The sequence below is a fragment of the Cyprinus carpio genome, chromosome A21 (assembly GCF_018340385.1).
Source record: "Cyprinus carpio isolate SPL01 chromosome A21, ASM1834038v1, whole genome shotgun sequence".
Lineage (NCBI taxonomy): Eukaryota > Metazoa > Chordata > Actinopteri > Cypriniformes > Cyprinidae > Cyprinus > Cyprinus carpio.
Window position 1 is genome coordinate 13,076,277 of NC_056592.1, and position 21,362 is coordinate 13,097,638.

General features: G+C 35.0%; 3 protein-coding genes across 3 annotated transcripts; 1 reads left to right on the plus strand and 2 right to left on the minus strand.

The window, feature by feature from the left end:
• Positions 1–127: 127 nt before the first annotated feature.
• On the minus strand, positions 128–4,567 carry phkg1b (phosphorylase kinase, gamma 1b (muscle)). Its single transcript, XM_042710909.1, has 10 exons — positions 4,125–4,567; positions 3,882–3,999; positions 3,536–3,714; positions 3,304–3,358; positions 2,698–2,763; positions 2,134–2,297; positions 1,952–2,042; positions 779–932; positions 540–665; positions 128–451 (listed from the first exon to the last, which is right to left on the minus strand). The coding sequence occupies exons 2-10, from the start codon at positions 3,962–3,964 to the stop codon at positions 185–187; spliced, it is 1,185 nt and encodes a 394-aa protein (XP_042566843.1). The 5' UTR covers positions 3,965–3,999; positions 4,125–4,567; the 3' UTR covers positions 128–184.
• A 393-nt stretch (positions 4,568–4,960) lies between these two features.
• Positions 4,961–9,548, plus strand: bicdl2l (bicaudal-D-related protein 2-like). The gene is given in 7 exon segments (XM_019094937.2): positions 4,961–5,426; positions 7,289–7,411; positions 7,570–7,725; positions 8,290–8,360; positions 8,501–8,608; positions 8,610–8,619; positions 9,085–9,548. Coding segments are annotated over 7 exon segments (1,083 nt in total). The 5' UTR covers positions 4,961–5,111; the 3' UTR covers positions 9,385–9,548.
• A 1,154-nt stretch (positions 9,549–10,702) lies between these two features.
• abhd11 (abhydrolase domain containing 11) lies at positions 10,703–17,589 on the minus strand. Its single transcript, XM_042710910.1, has 7 exons — positions 17,460–17,589; positions 17,039–17,285; positions 16,467–16,602; positions 16,204–16,377; positions 13,898–14,068; positions 13,578–13,759; positions 10,703–13,492 (listed from the first exon to the last, which is right to left on the minus strand). Exons 2-7 carry the CDS (start codon positions 17,170–17,172, stop codon positions 13,357–13,359), a joined length of 933 nt encoding a protein of 310 aa, XP_042566844.1. The 5' UTR covers positions 17,173–17,285; positions 17,460–17,589; the 3' UTR covers positions 10,703–13,356.
• Between the last annotated feature and the right edge of the window lie 3,773 nt (positions 17,590–21,362).

Below are 21,362 nucleotides of genomic sequence, written 5' to 3' on the forward strand. Positions count from 1 at the left end.
TAGTTTTTAGCATTGAAAAGGAAATAAAAGCCCCTGAAGAAAATGTAACTTAATATTTCCTTCTCACTGTGTAAATAAGGGGGAAAATATACTGTCATAGCAGTAGAGGTGTATTTTTGGACCGTTAGCAACATGTTCTTGAGGTAAATTGTGGTATCTGCTAGTATTTGGAGGTGATGAACCCTCACAAAGTCCTGGGTGATGCATCCATCTCCTCAGCTGCAATGGAGAGCAGAATGGCTTTTGGAGTATTCTCAAATAAAGCTGCTCTGTTCTGAGTTTGCCCTTTCTTCACCCAGTGGCCGTAGATCCTAAAGGCACATGCGTCAATCATCTTGCGTAGAGGTTTGATGGCATAAGGGTCACTGCGGATCACTTCCTTGGTGACAGGTTTGGCACGACGATAGTTGCAGTAGATACGCATGGCGGCAAGTACGGTCATAGAAATAACCTGCAGGATGACAAGGGTGTATGGTCAAACTCAAAGGCTTGAAATCTAGGCCTTCTAAAAGACGTCATCTAGAACATCTGCTCTTTACCTTGAATTTCCTGTAAGGGCTGAAATCACGAACTTCTGCGACCACATACTGCTGGAAGAATGGGTGATTGAGAGCTTCTGTGGCTGTATAACGACTTTGTGGGTCCACAACTAATAACCTGGAAATCTACTGGGAAGAAAACAAGGTGACTTTGGAAAGGCATTTTCTCACACAATTTTGCATAACTATTTTTGAAACTGGTTGTCGTACAGACAAACCGGACCACAACCAACACGCACCAAGTCTTTGACAGTGTCCGAGCGGTCATCCCACTCTGGAGAGCTGAATTCATATTGTCCTGCAAGAATCATTCGAAGCATTAGCATTTGTTTCCTGTGCCAGAATGGTGGAGATCCGGCCAGAAGAGTATAGAAGATCACGCCTGCGCTCCAACTGCATACAGAAGGTTATATATCATCACATTTATGTACTAAACATGCTAGTTTGCCATAATCATTTCATATTCTTCTGGTTCACTTTCACTGCTAGGAAGTTCATGTATTTATTTATTTGGTTGGTTTATTTGACTGTTAATGCATTATTTTTTCTAAGCCACATAATAAGAGTGATGGTGATGCATTCAAAACAGTTCTAAATAAGTCAGTGGATTTGCTACCAGTTTTTTTTTTAAATAATAAGTGGGAAGACAACGGAGAATGGACTTTTCCACTTAATAAAAACTTGCATTCAAAACAGTTCTAAATAAGTCAGTGGATTTTGATGTGGGAAGACAACGGAGAATGGACTTTTCCACTGGAGAAAATGTTACTATGGATTATGTGCTCGTATTTTGGCCAGCAGCATTTGTTTATAAAGTTAAAACAACTTAATGGTTTATTGTTTCTTACAAACATGCAGGTTTTTGCTTCACAAGATATTAATTGATAAACTGGATTGATAATCGTGTGGATTATTGTGATGTTTTTATCAGCTGAAATTTCATTATGACGTCACCCATTCACTGCAGAGGATTCAATGGTGGACATTTTATGTGTTGCTAAATTTCTCCAAATCTGTTCTGATTTTGCACAAACTCACCTACATCTTGGATGGCCTAAGATTAAGTTTTAAGCAAATTTTCATTTTTGGGTGAACTAATCCTTAGTTAATAAAGTTGAAGTTAAATAAATATTAACTTGTATTAATTTGTTTTTGTTAGCAACAAACAGGAATAAAATAAGTTAAAATTCATATACTAAAATTACTTCAGTTGAAAATGAAACAAAAATCAATTAAATCTATATAGAAATATAAAAAATAAAATAAAAATGACAAAAGCACATAAAACTACTAAAACCCAAATTACAATAAAAATTGGAAATATAAAAATAAACATTAATTAAAATATTAATAAATACTTAATATAAATAGATTTAAAATAACACTGATGCATAGTTATTTTATGTGCTTACAGGTCAACAGCAGGTCCATAGCCAGCACTGTTGGGATCCATGGAGCACTCAATGATTTCTGGAGCCAAGTAACCTGGTGTCCCGCAAACCTCTAGTGGTGAAACAGAGGCAGGTTCTTCTAAACTACATCATCTGCAAGCATTCCGAAAAGCTTCTATTTAAAGGTGCTCATAAGAACTCACCATTCAGTCTTTGTCCAGGCTCAATCTGGACTGAGAAGCCAAAGTCAGTGAGTTTGATATTCACATCATCATCTAACAGAATGTTCTCTGGTTTCAGGTCACGATGAACTATATTGTGGGTGTGAAGATACTCAACCACCTCCAGAAGAGCTCGCATTATCTTTCTATCAAAGAGCGAGAAAAGAAAGCTGAGAGGTAATAATCAAGATGTTACCTTTAAGATTGATACAGCAGCTGCAATGAATGGGTTAGAGTTGCTTTATAAATACATTTCACTGATTAACTTTAAATATGAGATTTTTATGCTAAAAACAAGTGAACATAATGTACGCTACCAAATGTCTGGGGTCAGTATTATTTTTTTCAAGGTTTTTACAAGAAGTCTGTTAAACTTTTTAAATGGTAGCATATGAGGGAATTCATAAAAGTAGACAGAACACTACATTTATGAGTATGGCAGTGTACCATGACCTAACTTTAAACCATTAACGCTCAAGCATAGGATTTGTTTTACACAGTTTAAATATAATCAGGAGCATCAAAAATTCATATCAGACTTTTTACCGTGTCTCTTTCTCACTTAGGGTGACTTTCTCTGTGAGGTAATCAAAGAGTTCTCCTCTCTTCATCCTGTTAAAAGAACATTGATCTTTAAACATGAATACATTTTAAAAACTAAGTAAAGATAAGCAATAAAATTGGCACAGACAGACAATTTGTAACGATAGAAATTCTAACCGCATCTGTTCAAAATATAAGTGTCACAAGAAGGAATTTGGAGGGATTTTGTGCATATGTTTGTATTGAGAGTCAGGCTCGGGCAGAAACATGGCATCATGGCAATGAGCCATATTGTGGGCTCTTAGAATAGACAGCATCTTATCTGTGCTTTGGAGTGTCAACCAAACCCTAATCTCCACAGGGAACATCTAGAAATCTGAATAGAAAGCAAACTTGTAAACAAACCAACGGTGAAAATGAGCTACCAGGGAAAATGAGGATGAAACTTAATTTTTACATGCTAAATGTGAGTGGTTTGCCTGTGCAGCCACAATTAAACAGTTTTGAGGGTGTTTGCTAAAAGGTTTCTCAAGTCTATGTGACCACTAGCAATAGGGATGCACAGACCTGAGGACCGTGTGCCATGAAAGGAAGAGAAGCCATACTTACAGATCAAATACCAAAAAGAAGAAGGCCTTTGATTCAAAACAGTCCTTCAGTTGAACTATGAGAGAAAAAAGACATCTGATTTATTGTTGTTGTTGCAGAAATAGGCTACCATAGTTTTAAAGAAACTGATTTTTTTTAAAAGATAATAAACTTCTGTATATAGGTAGGTTATATTTTGTAGTACATGTACAGTATTGTGAAAGGGACCAAGACTAGCAGTGGACTGTCATACTTATGTTTTTTTGTCCAGACACTTTTCGAAGAATGTCGATCTCTTTCACAGTGGCCTGCTGGATTTCTTGTATCTCTTGAGATGTCATTTTATCTGATGGTGTGATGTCTATGATCTTTACTGCACATTCCTGGCCAGACCGTTTGTCCACACATCGGCGAACTACACTGCTCACACCTCTGGCAGAGAAGACATTGAGACAAATTCAGGACTTATGTAATTTTGATGTTAGAATTTTATTTTTATTGTTTTTTTTTTTATTTTTATTTATTTTATGTAGTCTGACTAAGCTGTTATATATTTACTTTTTCCAGACACAAACCTCATCAAGATAGATGACACCTACCGTCCTAATATCTCCTTTGGTTCATATTTGTCATAAAATTCTTGACCACCAACCCACTCAGGGTTTTCTTCCTCTTTTGTCATTTTGATATCCAGTGATGCACTTCAATTTCCTTTTCCTTTTAAAGTTGATCACATACACACAAACACAGGTAGCCTATTTTACTTATCATGGGTCAGTGGGTTTTGGTTATATTAATTAAGACAGGAAACAGCAGTCTACTCTTGAACTGAGTTCACTCACCTTTATAGCGGCTCGTCCTTCAGTTTTTATGGAAGCTCATAGTTCATACTTCTGTTCTGCTCATCCATAACAGGCGTCGCTTAGTTGCAACAACCTCAAGAACGAAACAACTTAGAAGTTAATTATTTCCCTGTAGTTTCTTTACTATATAACCTTAATAGTGCACCAGTTTTCTGTCCAGAAGCGTTGGCTATAAATATGTCAGATTCGTGAATGAATCGTTCTTATGATTCGGATCATCAATTCGGTCGAACCGGTTCTCAGTCTGAACATTTCGTTCGCTAAATAATAGCTAAATAAAGACTAAATAGATCATGGCGGATTCGTCTCCAGTAAACTAGGTTTTATTAAAATTTTATTATTACTTATAATAACTGAATCGCGACTGCAATAAACTGAACTAGAACACAATTAATTACAATTAACTCCTTTATTAATAAACCTTAATAAAATAATGATTAACAGTATTTATTACGCAAACAACGTAATAGAATCACTGAATCGTTTTACGGTTCTTTGACGAACCAGTTCGCAGCAATGATTCGGAGCTCCCATCAATACTATAAATAAACGAGCTGTTATTTGAGTAAGGGTGAGGGCATAGCCAAACGGAACAGCTTGTTCCCATGTGTTTACTTTAGACATATCAGATCATGTTAACAGCATTCATTTAGCCTTTATAATATGCATGCAATTTATTTCTCTAGCTTCCACTTCTCTCTTAGAGAGATTTAATTATAGTTATAATTGTGTGCTTAACATAATCAAAGGGCGTTATCCTTATTTCACAGACGTGCCTGAACACGCACGACCATCTTGTCAAAGTTTATATTAATCTGCGTACACAGGTACACAAGCCGTGATGTCAAACCCTGTGAGTGTCAAAAGACAGGAAAAACTGGTTTGAAGGCATTCTCTCATCTAAGTTTCAGTCGTCTCGTTCCTGATAAGAACATGCATTTCAGCTCTGGACGTTCTTAGGTGACAATGGAGCGCTACAGGAGAGCTTCACCAGCAAGACTGCTCACTTTCAGGGACCTCCTGGTATCACCACTGAACACTGAGGAAGTCCACAGACGATTAACTGACGATGAGGATTCAATTTCAAGTCGTGACACTGACAGAGAGTCTAACAGCTCGCCGTTGTGCACACTGGATGAGTTACAAGAACAGCTGGCAGTGGCTGAACAATCTGACCCAAACGCGCCCCCGAAGCCCGCTCGGTTAGATGAAGCGTTACCGGATCTGCTCCGGAGTGGAAGCCCACTTCGCAGACGAGTGTCCAGCCCGGTGTCTGTCACGGTGAGTCATTTTAAAACGTTTTAAAAGGTTACATTTGACAGAATTAGACTTCTCACCATCTCAACCAGACTCTGAAAGAAATTAATAAAAAGTGTTAATAATTTCTGACTTATTTTGTTCAAAGAACTTTAATTGCTTTAATTTTTTATTATATTTCTTTAATTATTATTATTATTTTTTAATGATTTTGAAGTGTTTTAAAATTTGGAGATTTGGCTAGTTTGGGCTTATCCCTAACCCAGGCTTTATAATAAATGCTTAAAAATGTTCAAAATTTCAGACATATTTTATTTTTAAGGATTTTATAAACTTTAATTTATACTATACATTTTTAATTATTTTTACCTAATTTTAAAGAGTTTTAAAATATTACATTTGACAGAATTGACTGAATGAATATTCAAAAAAAAATAAATGAATATACAACAGAATTTCAACTAACAATTATCCCTCACCCACACTCCATAAGAAATGCATAAGAAGAGCTCTATTTACCCATGGCTTGAAGGGTTGAGCACTCCATCCCCCAATATAAAATGCTTGTGTGTTCATTAATCACTTCTCCCCCACTGTTGTTCCAAACCCGTTCGAGTAAAAGCTTCGTTCGTTTCTTTGGAACACAATTTATGATATTTTGGATGAAAATGCGGGAGGCTTGAGACTGTCCATCCCAGACTTTTTGCCAAATAAATAAGTCGTTCCAGGTCCAGGAAAGTATTCTGATGAAATCATCGTCAGAATAGACTCCAAATCTGCCATCAGTGATTATGAACCGTAAATGGTCCATCTGACATTGGATTCAACCATAACGTGATCATAGCACCATTTTGGCAATTCTGAGCTATACACAGGCGGCGTACGCTCACAATTCCTCTCCTCTTGTGTCTCCCAAATCAGCAGCGTAGCGCCAATTTTGGCAAATCTGACCAGTGGCTTATGCTCTCCTGTTGTCAGCCGCACCACAAGGATACGTTTTTTACATGTATTTATGCTTTGGTTTCGAAAGCAAACAGCGCATTGGCGAAGGCGTTTGGAACGACAAGGGGTAAGCGCCTGCTAACTGACAAAATGGGACATGCTGATTTGGAGGTGGAGTAACCCTTTAAAATGTCAGTATTTTTGTTTTCTTTTAAAAAACTTATTCTCTTGTTCTTATTCATATTTAGACTGATGGCAGATGGACTGTAATTCATGTTTATTTCATGAGAATAAGTCACTGTATCCAACTTTCATCCAAATATCTTAATTGTGATCAATGAATGACCAGATGGCCAGTCATTGGAACAAATGCTCATGTCTGCACATTCATTTTTGTGGGGTAAATTTAAAATTTTCCAAGCTAATAATGAAGATGAACGTTTTTGTTCATCTTTTATTTATGTATAGCCTGTAATTCATCCAGACGATGCCTGTTTGACTAAAAAACTGTCAATGGAATGTGGGTTTTACTGGCTGAATTGATGTTTTCCTAATGATGCCTGTTTGACTAAAACTGAAACAACGTACACATTTTTGACACACCGTACTCAAACATTTGAAACATGTAGTCTAAAAATTTTCAGCAGATTTAATTAACCAAAACACCCAGATTACAAATTTATCGTCAACACAGATTTGGTTCTGAATGCTTCCTGTTTGTTTCACCGGAATGCCCAGATTCCACCCATCTCAGTTTTTTGAGAATCCAGAATAGCAAGGTTGCAAAAGGCACAATGTCTGAATAGTTTGCAGATGTGTCAGTCTGATATCATTCTGAGTGGACATACACATGCAAAACAAGTGTAGTTACTTGAATCCTACAGACAGTATGTCAATAGAAGCTTTTATGTTGTGCTCATTCAACACTCTCTCTATGCCGGCAGCTGAAGCATGTGAAAAGGGAAGTGGAATTATCTCGGAAGCGCAGCCTTAAGCTCAAGGCTCAGGTGGATAAACTGCAACAGCAGAATGATAGCGGACCCGGCTGGAGTGAAAACAGACAACGGGTGAGTCTCAATTTTTTCATGCCACAGTCGAAAATGTTCTTTAACCTACAACACCCTCTTATAAGTGATGGAAGATTATAACAGACTGGACTGTGATTTCATTTATGCAATCAGGGCTTGTCCTAATTGCATCTTCATTGTTTTTGTGGCACTTCTAGGTGGCAGAGGAGATTCAGTCTGTTGTAAAGCTGCTACTCCCTCTGACAGACTTAGAGTCAACAGAAGCCGATCAGCCATCCCAGGCTAACCCTTTAGACAAGACACTGCTTCAACTGCAGAAAGTGGCCCGGAGTCTCGCCATTAACACCTCTCAGGTGAGCTTTAGCCACGCCCATCAGCTCATATGGGACACGCCTCCTTTTTTGAATTTCCTCATCCCTCCATTCTATTGTAAGGCCTTGCGTAACCATTTCATGCTCCTATTATTCTTAGAAGTTCTTTTTAAGTGCCCATATTATGCTCATTTACATGTTCATAATTTAATTTTTGAGGTCTGCTAGAATATAACGACATGAAATTAAGTTCAAAAACATGATATTTTTCTCACTATACATCTCTTTGCCTTAAACACTTTGTTTAAGTCCAAGTCTCTTTTATTTCTTAAAGCCCACCTTTCCAAGAGCCCAGTTTGCTTTATTGGTCAGCTGGCTTAGTCTGTTGTTTATTGGTCAAAAGCTTATTTAATAGCAGAACTACAAACAAGGCATTTTAGAACATTTTTTATTTTATTTTTTCTGTTGGTGATATTAACTCCCACTGATGTGGACTTTGTAATTTTACTGATCGTTTACACGCAAAAACTACTATATTACACATTATAGGTATAATAAAAAAAGGCATAATAGGTGCCTTTAAAACAAATCTGCTATTATTGACAGGGAAATAAATCTGGGGAAGATGCTGCCATTTTACAGCAAGCTCTACGGGACAGAGATGAAGCCATTGCAAAGTGAGTTAAGTTGATCTCTAAAACTAATTAGTTTGTGTTATGGAATAAGACATGACAATCTGATGACAAACTTGGTTTTTGGTGTATGAATCAGTGAATGCAATTGTTTTTAATTATTATTATTGTTATTTTTAATGCAGGAAACAAGCAATGGAGACTGAGCTACTGAAAAGCAAAAACGAACTAATGACACTGAACAAAAAACCTCTAAAATCTTCACAGACTACAATAAAACTCCACATAGATCTAGGCCTGGAAAGTATGTTTAATTGCATTTTTTATTATCAGTAAAAAATGCTAAAAATGTACCTAATTTTGCTTTTGAATATTTGTCTAAAGTAAGAAGGAAAGAAATATTATTTTGATATATATATATATATATATATATATATATATTTGTATTTTATTATTATATGTGGTCTAGTTAATTTCAAGACAGAAACAATCAAACAGCAATGTTTTCCTTGACAGACAAGGTGAATTTTTGGAGTCTTGATTGAGTAAAAAAGCTGTAAAAATTCTAGGAAATACACATTTCAATATTAATCTAATTTAATACTGTATGTGATTTATATTATTCAATCTAATCAAGGTGGAAAGGTAATCTGTAGGGAGAACATCTCTTGCAGGACTGTTGGATCTGAACGTTTTGTTCCAGCAAACCCTTGAAAACACTCATGGAAGTGAGTGTTGCAGTCAGTGAACTCTGTCATGTCTCTTACAGGATGACGTACAGACCATTCTTCATCACCAGCTCCTCAGACAGCAGCAGGAAGAACAGGCTCAGAAGAAGTCTAGAGGGTTCGGTGTTCTGCGGCGCTCAAATAAGCCCCTTCCTCCAAAACCTGATTTCCCCTCCAAGATCCAGGCCTCTGTTCCAATCCCCCAGTCTCCATCACCTGCAGGAACACAGAGATGGAAAGACAAGTTCAGACGTGGAAGAGTCACCACACAAGGACCTGTCGAGTCTCAGCCACAAAGGATCGACAAAGATGACAATTTTCAAACGGTTTCTTTGGACTGATGAAGATGTTTTGGTGATACGTAAACTATGGATGATCTCACATCTCATTGATTGTTCAATGATTTTGATCATATTGCCTCACCACACTTTGGGTGTCAATGCTAAGGATGTAAATAATATTATGAATAATGTTTTGAAACATTTGAACAATGTTCTGGCTATGCTTTCCAGAAGTGGAAATAATGTTAATGTAAACAATGAGATACAAATCAAAGCTGAATTATTTTGTTGACCTGCATGGACTTCCTAGTAATATATTAAGAAAAGGAAATAAAGGTGACAGAAAAAAAACAATATACAATTCAAGGCTGATTTGTAAAGGCTCTTTGGAATAACCAATTCAGGAACAAAGTTTTTTTTTAATCCACACTGGGTTTTAATAAGCTCAAGGGCCACTACTACTAAAAATTAAAAGTTCAGTATCATTATTAAAATATAAAAAAAATAAAAACATTTTTTTTAATACATTTATAATGTAATTTCTTTCTGTGATTGGAAAGCTTAATTTTCAGCATCCATTACTAGTCTTCTGTGTCACATGACCCAAAATGTTTTTGTGGAAACCACAATATATAATTTTTAATTATAATTAAATAATTTAAATATTAATATAAATATAAAAATTAAGAACAGCACATTTTTTAAGAAATACAAATTTTTGTAATATTATAAACATTTTTTTACTGTCACTTTTGATCAATTTGATGCATCCTTGAGAAATAAAAGTATTCATTTATTTAAAAACAAGAATCATCCAAACAAAAAAAAAAAAAAAACTTGATCCCAAACCTTTTTAACAGTAGTATAAGTGACTAACACTTCTACTTTATACTTGCATACCACAAGATCTGTTTTCTCTGACCGACATAAAAAGTTTGTCAGTAGATATTTCCTGCATGTCCACAGTTACTGTACATAAACACCCCATTTTACCTTTGTGCATGAAGATTGCTATGCAAAACCATCTAATTTTCCCTTAAAAATGATAACATTTCAGCATTATTATAATTATGAATCTCATTCCACAACATTCATTAACAGTTCAGCTGCTAAGCAGATTATTAGAGGCTCTGAAAGTAACTGTGCAGCCAACTTTGGAGGGAAAGTACAGCTGCAACGTCACCTCCTGTGTTCTAATTTTTCCCAACAATTTCCTAAATGGAAAGATTCCTATCTTAATCTCAATATGAGAAAAGAACAAGTGTTTACTCACGATGAGCACTACCCCTGTCCTGACAGGAATAAAGCAGTGGAATTACAGCATTGTATATCTGATAAAAATAAATGTAAGGCAGTGCAAATCAATCACATAAGCAGGTTGAAGACTTTACATTTATTGAGTAGTAACAAATCTGCACACAGATACACTCTAACATGCAAATGCAATATACCCATACAAACTGCTCAACACTGACTCCTACTGTTACTGTCTGAATGACCACACACTCTTCCATGACATCAGATCAATAAAACAAAGAGCCAGTATCACTGTGTATCAATTAGTAACAATACATTTAGTTACCTCCACTTTAAAACAAACAATACTGCATAAAGCCACAAGAATAGGTCTGACTCTCTAATTACATACAGTGAAAATATATCAAGTACTGTGATTGCCAAGATAACAAATCCAAAATCTATATATTCATTTCATTGTACTTTGTGAATAAGCTGAGCAGATACTATATTGTTAAATGTTAAAAATCATAAATGTCTGCGCATTACGTTCTCAACTGATTCATCTCTTTAGTACTGCATACATGTACATTCTTCAAATCAAAGGGCTTTTTCATAAGGAAGAATGAGGGATTAAATATGAAAATACACTGTATTTTTAAAGTTCATTTTTGAGATCTGTTAATCTAGCCTTATGAAACAGTCCACTGAACTGCTAAAAGTTCAGGCAGAATAAAAAAAAAAATGTTTTCACAGAATCAATAAAGACCTTTATATGTAGCAGAATAAAGTAACAGAAAAATGTTCTAAGAATGTTTTGCTAATAATAACATTAAGTAACATTCTGAAAGTTCTCTAAATGTTCAAAACAATCAATTAAGCAAACATTCTGTTTTATCATTTTGGAAACTAGTTACTTTTGAATGTTCTCTGAAAATTCAGAAACAAGTAGTAACATATAAAAACTAAAATGCTTCAGAAAATACACTCCTTGAAGGATGTTTTTGTGTTGATGTTTTGAGAACATCATTAAAGACCAAATAACTCTGAATGAGCATTTTAGTAGTTACTGGAATTTTCTAAGAATGTTTGAACGCCAACGTTCTGAGAATGTTTCCTGTTAGCTGGTTTACTTGCAAAAGACATCGAACTAGCACTGCTGATAATCACTGGCAGTAAACTTCAGTTAATTCTGAAAGATACAGTTCCATGTAAACACAAATACACAAAAAACTGTATCTGGACAGACATAACAAGCAATGGCACTACTATGATTCTAGTGTTCCACCATACACATTCAATACAATTATTACTTGACATGAGAGCACACACACTGACATTAAGGATGTGTAATTTTGCAGCATATTTCTTGATTTATCAATCATTACAATATTGTAGTAATAAATATATATATATTTAATATAGTATACATTTGTATAACCAGGCCTTTATATGAATATATAAAATACTCATCATTTACAAACATCGACACTTTCACAATGAACAAAAATATCCCCTTATAACAGCAGATTTCATACTAAAGACTGACAAAAACAGTACATTTACATTTATTCTTAAATGTGTGCAACACACAACTGGTCAAGGAAAATCTTTCCATAAACCCCTGCTTTGGTACGTCAATAACTATCCATAACAGTGGCAAACATACTAATAACTGATAAACCTAACAAGACCAATGTGCAGAGGTAGGCTCATTGTTCTCTCTGTAATAAATTACACTAACATACCTGTAAATGTTACATAAAGTTCAACTGTGCGGCATCTAATAGTCGAACAAGCACCAAAACAGGTATTTTAATCACATGCTTATATATTTGATCTGCTTATTGATTATTCGCTAAATACATTGAACTAGTTTTAAAACACAGAACAAGGGGCTTGAAAGAAATGGACCCAGGGCCAAAAAAGAGAAAGATTTCTAGAAAACAGAAATGTAGTACAGTACCTGACATCATAACTCTTGGTGCTCTGAAAGGTGTCTTGGTTACATTGCAGCATCTTTGTTTGTTGTAAAGCCGTACAAAACTGTTTTAATAAAACACCTAACTTATAACACAGGCTCAACAGTTTTTAAACAACAAAGAAAGCTAATCTATTATGCCCTATAGCACTGATTAAAACATTTCACAAATAATTAAATTTTCTGTTTCTAGAAAAAGAGTAAAAATTCAAACACACGGCTGCACATCAAAGTGTCATCAATGAGTCTGTGAGAGACGCTTTCAGCTTGAAACAGTTAAATAAATCACACACTGTTGCATACACATCTTTGTATTTCTTAACAGAGAGCAGCAAAAGGGTGTCCATGTCAACAGTATGCTTAAAAAAAGTCAGTATATTAAAAAAAAAAAAAATGTAAATCTAGTCCAATTATAATTTACCTATTGAAAGAAAATTTGAAATAATATATATATATAATTAAATATTATATTAAACTAAATATAATGAAGGTAAAGTAATTTGCTTTTTAAAGCCACTGGATCCACTGTTTTGTAAAATGTTATACTTGAGAGCTACATACAAGTGTCCTTGACTGAAAGTCATATATTCTCTTGATAGAATCGCATTTAGGTTACTATGTTAAGCCACAGTGCAAATACCACATCAAAAAAAAAATGAATAGACTAACTATCAGGAATTATGTAACGATTCAGTTGTGCATTATAAGGACTAGATTTAACTCAGTAAAAGTAATCTTGGTCCATACCCTTCCAATTCACTCACTGTCCCTTTACGATTGGGCCCACCTGTACGTATCCTCTCCTGAGACAAGAATTATGAGTGTAAGAAGGTTATTATGGAGCTGATGAAATCCAAAGGCTTGTCAGCATGAATCCAGTGACTGGCATCTGGGATGTACTGGATATCAGCACAAGGAAAAAGCCTCTGGATTTCAGGATAATCTTCCGAGCTAAGAGAATAACAATGAGTCAGATATACACTTAAATAAACATGCATTTAAAATGTTCAATTATTCACAAATTAAATTAAATTACCTTATATAGGCTGAACTACTGCCACCCAAGAAAAGAGTTGGACCCTCATAGGTGTTATTAAAATCAGGAAAACCCATGATGTCCTCTAGATGGTTTGAGATGGCTTCCATGTTAACCCTCCAGCCATAGTGACCATTTTGCTCCTCCAGGTTAGTGAGGAGGAACTGACGCACTGAACGCTCCTGCAAACAACATAAATGTGGATTGATTTTTTTCTAGTGCAATAACTGCAATTAAAATAACTACAACAAAAACACCACAAACAATCAAAAAACAGATTAAACAATAAAAGTTCAAACTGTTCCAGTTAATGTGGTTACCTTAACTATCTTCCTGAGCTGGTCTTCAGCCAGTCTTCGTGCTGTGGAGCGTGGAATATTACTGGCTATCTTCACCTCTTTCATTGCCTGAATATAGGCACAGAAACTGCTCTGGACTGAAGTCAGAGAGGGACTAATGTCCACAACCACCAAACGTTCCACTAAACTAGGCTGAATAGGCAAAATAAAAAAAACATATCCTTAGACACTGAATGCAAGTAATTGTATATATCTTTTAAAAAAAATCAATAAAAACAATATTACACACACACACACACACACACACACATACAGTGCCCTTCATAAGTATTGGAACAGTAAAGACAAAATTGTTCTGTTTGCTGTGGAGTCAAGAAATCTATAAATATGATTAAAAGATGAATATGAGACAAAACTACAGAATGTCACATTTTCATTTTTGATTCAGCACAAAGATGTTTTACTAACTAAGAAGATCAGCACTTTTACAGTATCATCTCCCTATCTGATTTGAGCATAAGTATTGGAACAGTTGCCTCACAGGTCTTTCTAAGTGTTCAGCTGTGTCCTGTTGCATTAATTCTTCAGATATTAAAAGCAGGGAATGTGTCTATCAGTTATATCCATTGCTTCTGCATTCTAAATCTTGCATTCAATGATGACGCACACAAACCAGGATGAAGACGAGGAAGCCGACTCTGAAAGAAAAGCAAGCAATTTGGATGCTAAAAGAAAAAAGGAAGTCAATTAGAACTATAGGAAAAACAAAGGCCATGGAGAAATCAAGAGTTTGGAAACTACCGGCGACATCAGCAGTCAACGACGACCTGATCGGCTGAGAAAAACAACAGTAGTTGATGACAGACAAATCATAAAAGCTGTGAAAATGAACCCTGAAATACATTTCTGTAAAATTACCAACAACCTCCAGAAAGCTGGGGTGATGCTCTGTCAATCTACAGTCCGCAGGAGAATTTGACACAGAATTACAGAAGCTACAAAGCAAGATGAAAACCTCTGATCAGCACCAAAAATAGAAAGGCAAGATTCTTCACAAACGTGAGCCAGTGGAGTTTTGGAACTGAGTTGATAGACCGATGAGACAAAGATTTACCTCTTATCTAAGTGATAGGAAAGCAAAAGTGTGGAGAAAACTGCAAATGATCCTATGCATACAACCTCATCTGTAAAGCTTGGTGGAGGTGGTGTCATGGCATGGGCATGCATGGCTGTCTCTAGAACAGGACCTCTTCATTTTAATGATGACTTAATGTATGATGGCATTAGCAGAATGAATTTGGAAGGGTACAAAATCATCTTGGCTACCAATATTCAAGAAAATGGCACCTAACTCATTAGAAAGCACTTCATATTAGATCAGGACAATGACCCAAAACACCCTGCCAGTTCAGTCAAGGACTTTGTCAGGGCAAAGAAGTGTAAAGTCTTAGATTGCCCAAATCAATCTCCAGATTTAAATCTGATTGAACATGAATTTCACCAGCTGAAGAGGAGACTAAAGACAGAAACTCACCAAAACAAGCAACACTTGGAATCGGCTGCATTAAAGGCTTGGAAAAAGCATTTCAAAGCATAAGACCAAGAGTCTGGTGATGTCTATGGGTTGCAGACTCACTGCTCTGATTGCATACAAGGGATCTGCAACTAAATATTAGCTTTTAATCTTTTACATCTGCCTTAAATTCAACTGTTCCAATACTTATGCTCACATCAAATAGTGGGATGAACTCTAAAAGTGCTGTCCTTTTTATTTTGTAAAACGTATGTCGCAAGACCTAATAATAAAATGTGACATTCTGTAGTTTTGTCACATATTTATCTTTTAGTCATATTGGGAAATGTCTTGACTCCACAGCAGAGAAAGCAATTGGCTGACCACTTCTTACATGTTTATATATATATATATATATATATATATATAAAATAAAATAAAAAAAAATCCAAAACTGTCTGACTGCTTAATTTCTAAGACATAAAAAACTGTTTGACTGCTTAATTTCTAAGACATAATACAAAAACATTATGCCATACTACTACTTATATGAGTCTTTTATCTTCATTACGATATGACAACTGTATCGCCATGCAGTTTTTGACTCCATGTCTCTTAAAAAGATCTAAATGAATTTTATTTCATAAACTTAAAACCTATCAATTCAAGTCACTGTATGCGTGAATTGCATTTTTATTTATTTTTTAATAAATTGATACATTGTCATGATTGTCATGTCATTGACCCTTGGCCTAATAAGATGGTCCAATAAGATACACACAAAGCACTAAATACATTATACAGCATTCGATACCTGTGACAAAGCTGTTGTCATTGCAACCTTGCCACCCATGCTGTGTCCAATCAGGACACACTTCCCAATGTGCAGCTGTCCAAGCAGATGCGTCAGATCGTCAGTCATTGCTTCGTAGGTCAAGACAGGACTGTGTGGGCTTTTGCCATGGTTGCGAGCGTCTACTGTCAGCACCTAACTAGACAAAATACAGTCAGGACACTCACACAGACTTTTCTGACACCCACAGCACCTCTAAACCACTGAAGAAACCAGAAGCATACCTTCCTGTCGGTCCGCTGAACCAGGGACTTGGCTATGGAGTGAAAGTTTGATTTGCTCCCAAATAAGCCATGAAGAAACACCAGTGGCGTGCTGTCTCCTTTCCCATCAAACACATCATAGGTCAAACTTACAGGGCTAAGAGAGAGCAAAACAGACAAAGATGAAGACTAGGCTATCTATCACACAATCAAAACAATGATAACTCTGGCAGCTTGCTTTCATAAAAGATCATGATTTCATTCATGTTGTTTCAAAATTAAAAAAACATGTATTGACTAGACACAAGGCCTTGTTTATAGAATCATAACAATAGGGCTCTAACAAATGTATAACTTAATGTATGTGACCATTACAAGTAATTAGCCAAAACTGAACATGATATGTTTAATTAAACATCTTTTTTTTTCTTCTTAATAAAACTACCTACAACTGGCTAATTTGCTAATGCGGTTCAGAATGCAGAGATATCCACTTTAAAACAAAGTAAGGAACTTTTTAATGCAGTAACCCTCTCTCACACATGCATAGTGTAATTAACAGTATTTGAACCGGAACATTAAAGGTGCAACACCTGGCGGCTCGCTCCGCGGTCGAGACTCCGCTGCAAAAATGCCGAAGTCCCGTTACGGATAAACATGACGACGGGCTGCAATACACTCCTCTAGTTAAAATACGGCACAGGGCACTCATGGCAAAATTTGACATGCTAAAACCTGTGTCCGGACTTCATTCATTCGACCTGGGTTAGCCACTTCAAAGGTCGTGATGCTGTTTAGCTAACACCCAGGGAAACTTCTCGACCGTGTTGCCAGATCTCTCTAGAACAATAAAACATAAACGATGCACCATTGAAACGTGCACAAAACATACACTAAATACTGTTAAATTGCAATCTGAAGCTAAACTGTATTTTCAATTCTTTTGCAAAAACAGTTCAAATAATAAATAAAAGCTAAATCAGTTATTTAATTCAACAGCTCTTTTGCACTTACTTTTATACTGATACGAATTTACACATCATTCGGGTAGTTTGAAAGCACTAAAAATCTTAAAAACGTGACTGTATTTATATGAAATTGTAAGGTTTATGTATAATATATCTATAAGCAACTTCATGGGGGAAAAAAACAACCTGAAGAAGCATAAAATAATCGGTCATGGCAACACAGCAGAACGACAACCCAGCCTGTTCGTGATGTCACTACGTCGTGCGTCTATGAACCTCTTGGGAAGATAGTGAAATTTCAGACACCACAACTTTGGAAATAATATTTAGTGTATGACATATGCACGTACAATTAAACAATCAATTAAATTAAGGGAAGATAAAACAAAGAGAGAAAAATATTCCTATTCTGGACAAATCAATAAGCATTGCTTATGGACCAGTATTACCAGATAGTGGCGCCACAGACCACGACAACAGACTTTATAATTCGTTTGGGCAATCGCTTTCATCCATTCCAAGAAAAATAAATGATTGTTCAAAAAAAGCAAAACAATTTAAATGAAGAAAAAAAAAAGTTTAAACCTTACATTAGAATAAGCCCTTTACAGTAGGCATGTCTTAACCCTTTTTTTCCCCTGAAAATCCTTAATGGTGCTCCAAAAATTGCTTATAAATGTTTGCTATATTATTTCTAAATATTGGATTCAATAATAATAATAATAATAATAATTACCCTTTTTGTTGTTCTTGTTATTGTTTGATGACGGTGGTGCATTGTGGGAGCAAAGTCAGTAATTTTGAGTGCAATGTAATAGCATTTTGGGAAAAGAAAATCCTCATCTGGTCAAAATAACACAACATGAGGGTTAATTAATAGCATCTTAATTCAGATTAATTGCTTTTAACATCTAGACATTTATTATTAAACAATATAATTTTAAATCAAACTTTATCACTTGAATATTTTCAGTGACAAATGGCAAATATTTCATGTCAAAAGCAAAAGAGAACAAAAGTTTTGTATTTTAATTTTATCAGCTGACATCAGTTCTGCATATAAATATCATCAACACAAACAAACTCCCACCAACGATATTATTAACAAAAATAGCAAAATCATCCCAACAAAAAAACTCCCACCAACGTCCGTTCTTATTAACAAAACTAGCACAGTCCTTCCAATACAATGACCTTTAAATTAGACCTGACAATATTTAATATAAATTAACTTTGCCCCACAAACAAAGAGGACATGTTTTGACATGCAAAAAGCTTTATTAAGAGGAAGTCTACACACAATGGTATGACTAATGGACACAAGACAAAATATTCCACAGCAAAACAATAATAGGCAGTAGAAAATGAAAAGAAGAAGCATAACAGTGTCCTCATAAAACATTATGGGAAGTTTAAAGACCATTAATTACACCGAGTACTTTAATATTTTGTTGGGAACATTTAATGGTTCAATGTAATCAAATAAACACGTTTTCCCACAACTGTAAAGGCCTGAGTAAAGTTTCCTGGTCCTTCTTTTTATTTTGTGAACATATAATGGATGTATAAATTAATACATTTTAATAAATCAATTTTAATAATTTTAGAAAACTAAATTTTAGTCATTAGCCTAATGGAGGTGTTTGTGAAATTACAAGATATGTTGTGAAATGCGACGTTATTAGGTTGGCATAAATACTATTCAGGCCATTTAAATTGGTAAGCTAATGCTTTTGAAAGCAGCGCCAGAAACCTGACCACTTTCCTTCTGCCCTGTTTTATCAAAAGATAGAGCAGAGCAGACGTTCACTGCTCGAGAACTGAACATTGGAAGATCATTGCAGATAAGTTATTGGGCCGTTTATGATCACGTGATCTTAAGATTTTAAAAACTTAAACGTGAATTTATTTGACACCTGGCCGGGATTGAATATGAGACAACGAACACACAATAGCCTACATTTAAAAAATACAACGAGGCTATATTTGACCCAAAAGTCTTATTTGCTCCCATTAAATAAACAGGTTGCTGCTCTGTCACTGTATGGGATTTAAGATGGAACTGTTCTTCATTTTCGAAGTAGCCTATAAAGCTCACGGAACTGACCTAATCACACTCAAAAAAAAATAATCAAATAAATCCCCTCAAAACATAAGCAAACAAACACCTCCCGATATCTACACTGCAACTTAACGTGCCACAGGCTTCATTTTCTAGAAGAATGTGCTTTGTAACATAATTCCATCTTCTACAATTGGATATCTCCAGGAAAATCTGTGCCGTTTTCAAGATCCTGCTAACTTTATTAAACCATTAATTGAAATACTTAATAAAAACATTAATGTTCCCGTCATCTTTGTTAATTTGCAAAACTGAAAATGAAGTCAGTTCACAGTGTTTACAAAACTAAACATACTGTCATATCACCGTGGGGAAATATTTATCAGTAATAATACTGGTTATTGAGAAATATAGCATATCATATATTATAATAGCATTGTATATTGTGTAAAACTGGACTAAGCAACTGAACACATACCGTAAGCTACTTCATTCCAACTAAATATTACTTCCTCAATATTACCCTGCACCCATTTTACACTAATAATGTAGTTAGGTTCCTTTAGGAACTTCTCAGAGGGGCAGAATGAGTTGTATGACGTCACGTCACCACCTTTATGGAACACATATACAGATGTGTTTTGTTGTGTTTATTTTAAAATGTGAATGGAAAAATATTAGGATAAAGAAATCTTTCCATTGCATATATTATCTTGATCCTTGACCTTGAAACTGTCTTCTGTAGTTTTTACATTAAATGAGTGAACGTTAGCTGTAATCAAACATAATACTGCATTAATAAGGGAGCAGAAGGGTGAAGAAAATACCAGAACTGAAATTTGCCCCCTGATGATCATTTATATTGTTTCTTTTTTATTTGGCAAGATAGATTATGTTGCATAGGTTGCAGAACATTCCTTTTGTAAAAGTGTCAGTCTGTTGACTGGAAAGAATTAGAGAAAACTGATACATTTGTTTTTCTGTAACATTGTTGTTTTCTGTAACTTCTGTTTTTCAGAAACCTTCACTTCACATTCCTGAGATGATCAACACTGCAGGCTGAGAGAATTATGATTAGTATTCATCCTCTTTATTAATGGATTTGCTTTCTGAAATGTTATTTATGAAATTTTAATTCTTAAATGATTTATCACATTATATAAAGTGTTGTAGATGAAGTAAATATAATTAATAGAATATGATTAATCCTCTTTGAATATAATGATTCATTTATAGATTTACAAAATACATTATTTGTATATATGTTAGAAAACCTATACTCAACTGTGGATAATTATTATAAATTTTTTTTTAAATCAGTAAATAATTAGTATCGGTACTTAAGTTAATTGTATGCACTGTATGGAGAAATTAAATCAGTAGAAAAACAGGAAGGGTACTGGTTATTTTCTGCCAGTAGTTTACTTACGTTTTATTAACATTTTACTGACATTACCACAGTGCAACGTGTAATTCGAATTACGAGGAAAACACCTGTAAAAAATGAATACGGAAAGTTTCTTCATATAAACACTGTATATTACGCACTATTTTTACAGGTTTACTTAGAGTGTGTGACAAATATGTTTCTCAGTATGAAAAGTCAATATTGGTGAGGTCTTGGAGGTGGTGTTGTTGGAAAATATGATCTGTTGATTAATACAATAGCAGAGCGTACAACATATATAAATCTTTTAATTAATCTTCACGTTTGCCCTGAATCGGATCTCAACAATGATCTCTCTTTTCAGTAGAAAACACTTTTATATAACCTTTTAACTCTTCCTCATTTTCTACACCAAAAACAGCAGCAATTCAGTAATTCTACCCAAAAGTTTGCTTATTGTTTTCAAAATGGATTTGTTCAACATGCAGGCAAAAAGCACA

What these genes read in the sequence shown, in the direction of transcription:
- phkg1b (XM_042710909.1), bottom strand. Translation starts at nt 3,964, where the DNA reads ATGACAAAAGAGGAAGAAAACCCTGAGTGGGTTGGTGGTCAAGAATTT. An exon ending in GTCTGGACAAAAAAACATAA is followed by an intron (nt 3,359 to 3,535) that starts GTATGACAGTCC and finishes TTTCTCTCATAG; the next exon opens with TTCAACTGAAGGACTGTTTT. An exon ending in CTAAGTGAGAAAGAGACACG is followed by an intron (nt 2,298 to 2,697) that starts GTAAAAAGTCTG and finishes GCTCTTTGATAG; the next exon opens with AAAGATAATGCGAGCTCTTC.
- abhd11 (XM_042710910.1), bottom strand. Translation starts at nt 17,172, where the DNA reads ATGTCAAATTTTGCCATGAGTGCCCTGTGCCGTATTTTAACTAGAGGA. An exon ending in ACCGCGGAGCGAGCCGCCAG is followed by an intron (nt 16,603 to 17,038) that starts GTGTTGCACCTT and finishes GCTCTCTCTTAG; the next exon opens with CCCTGTAAGTTTGACCTATG. An exon ending in AGCTCAGGAAGATAGTTAAG is followed by an intron (nt 13,760 to 13,897) that starts GTAACCACATTA and finishes TGTTGTTTGCAG; the next exon opens with GAGCGTTCAGTGCGTCAGTT.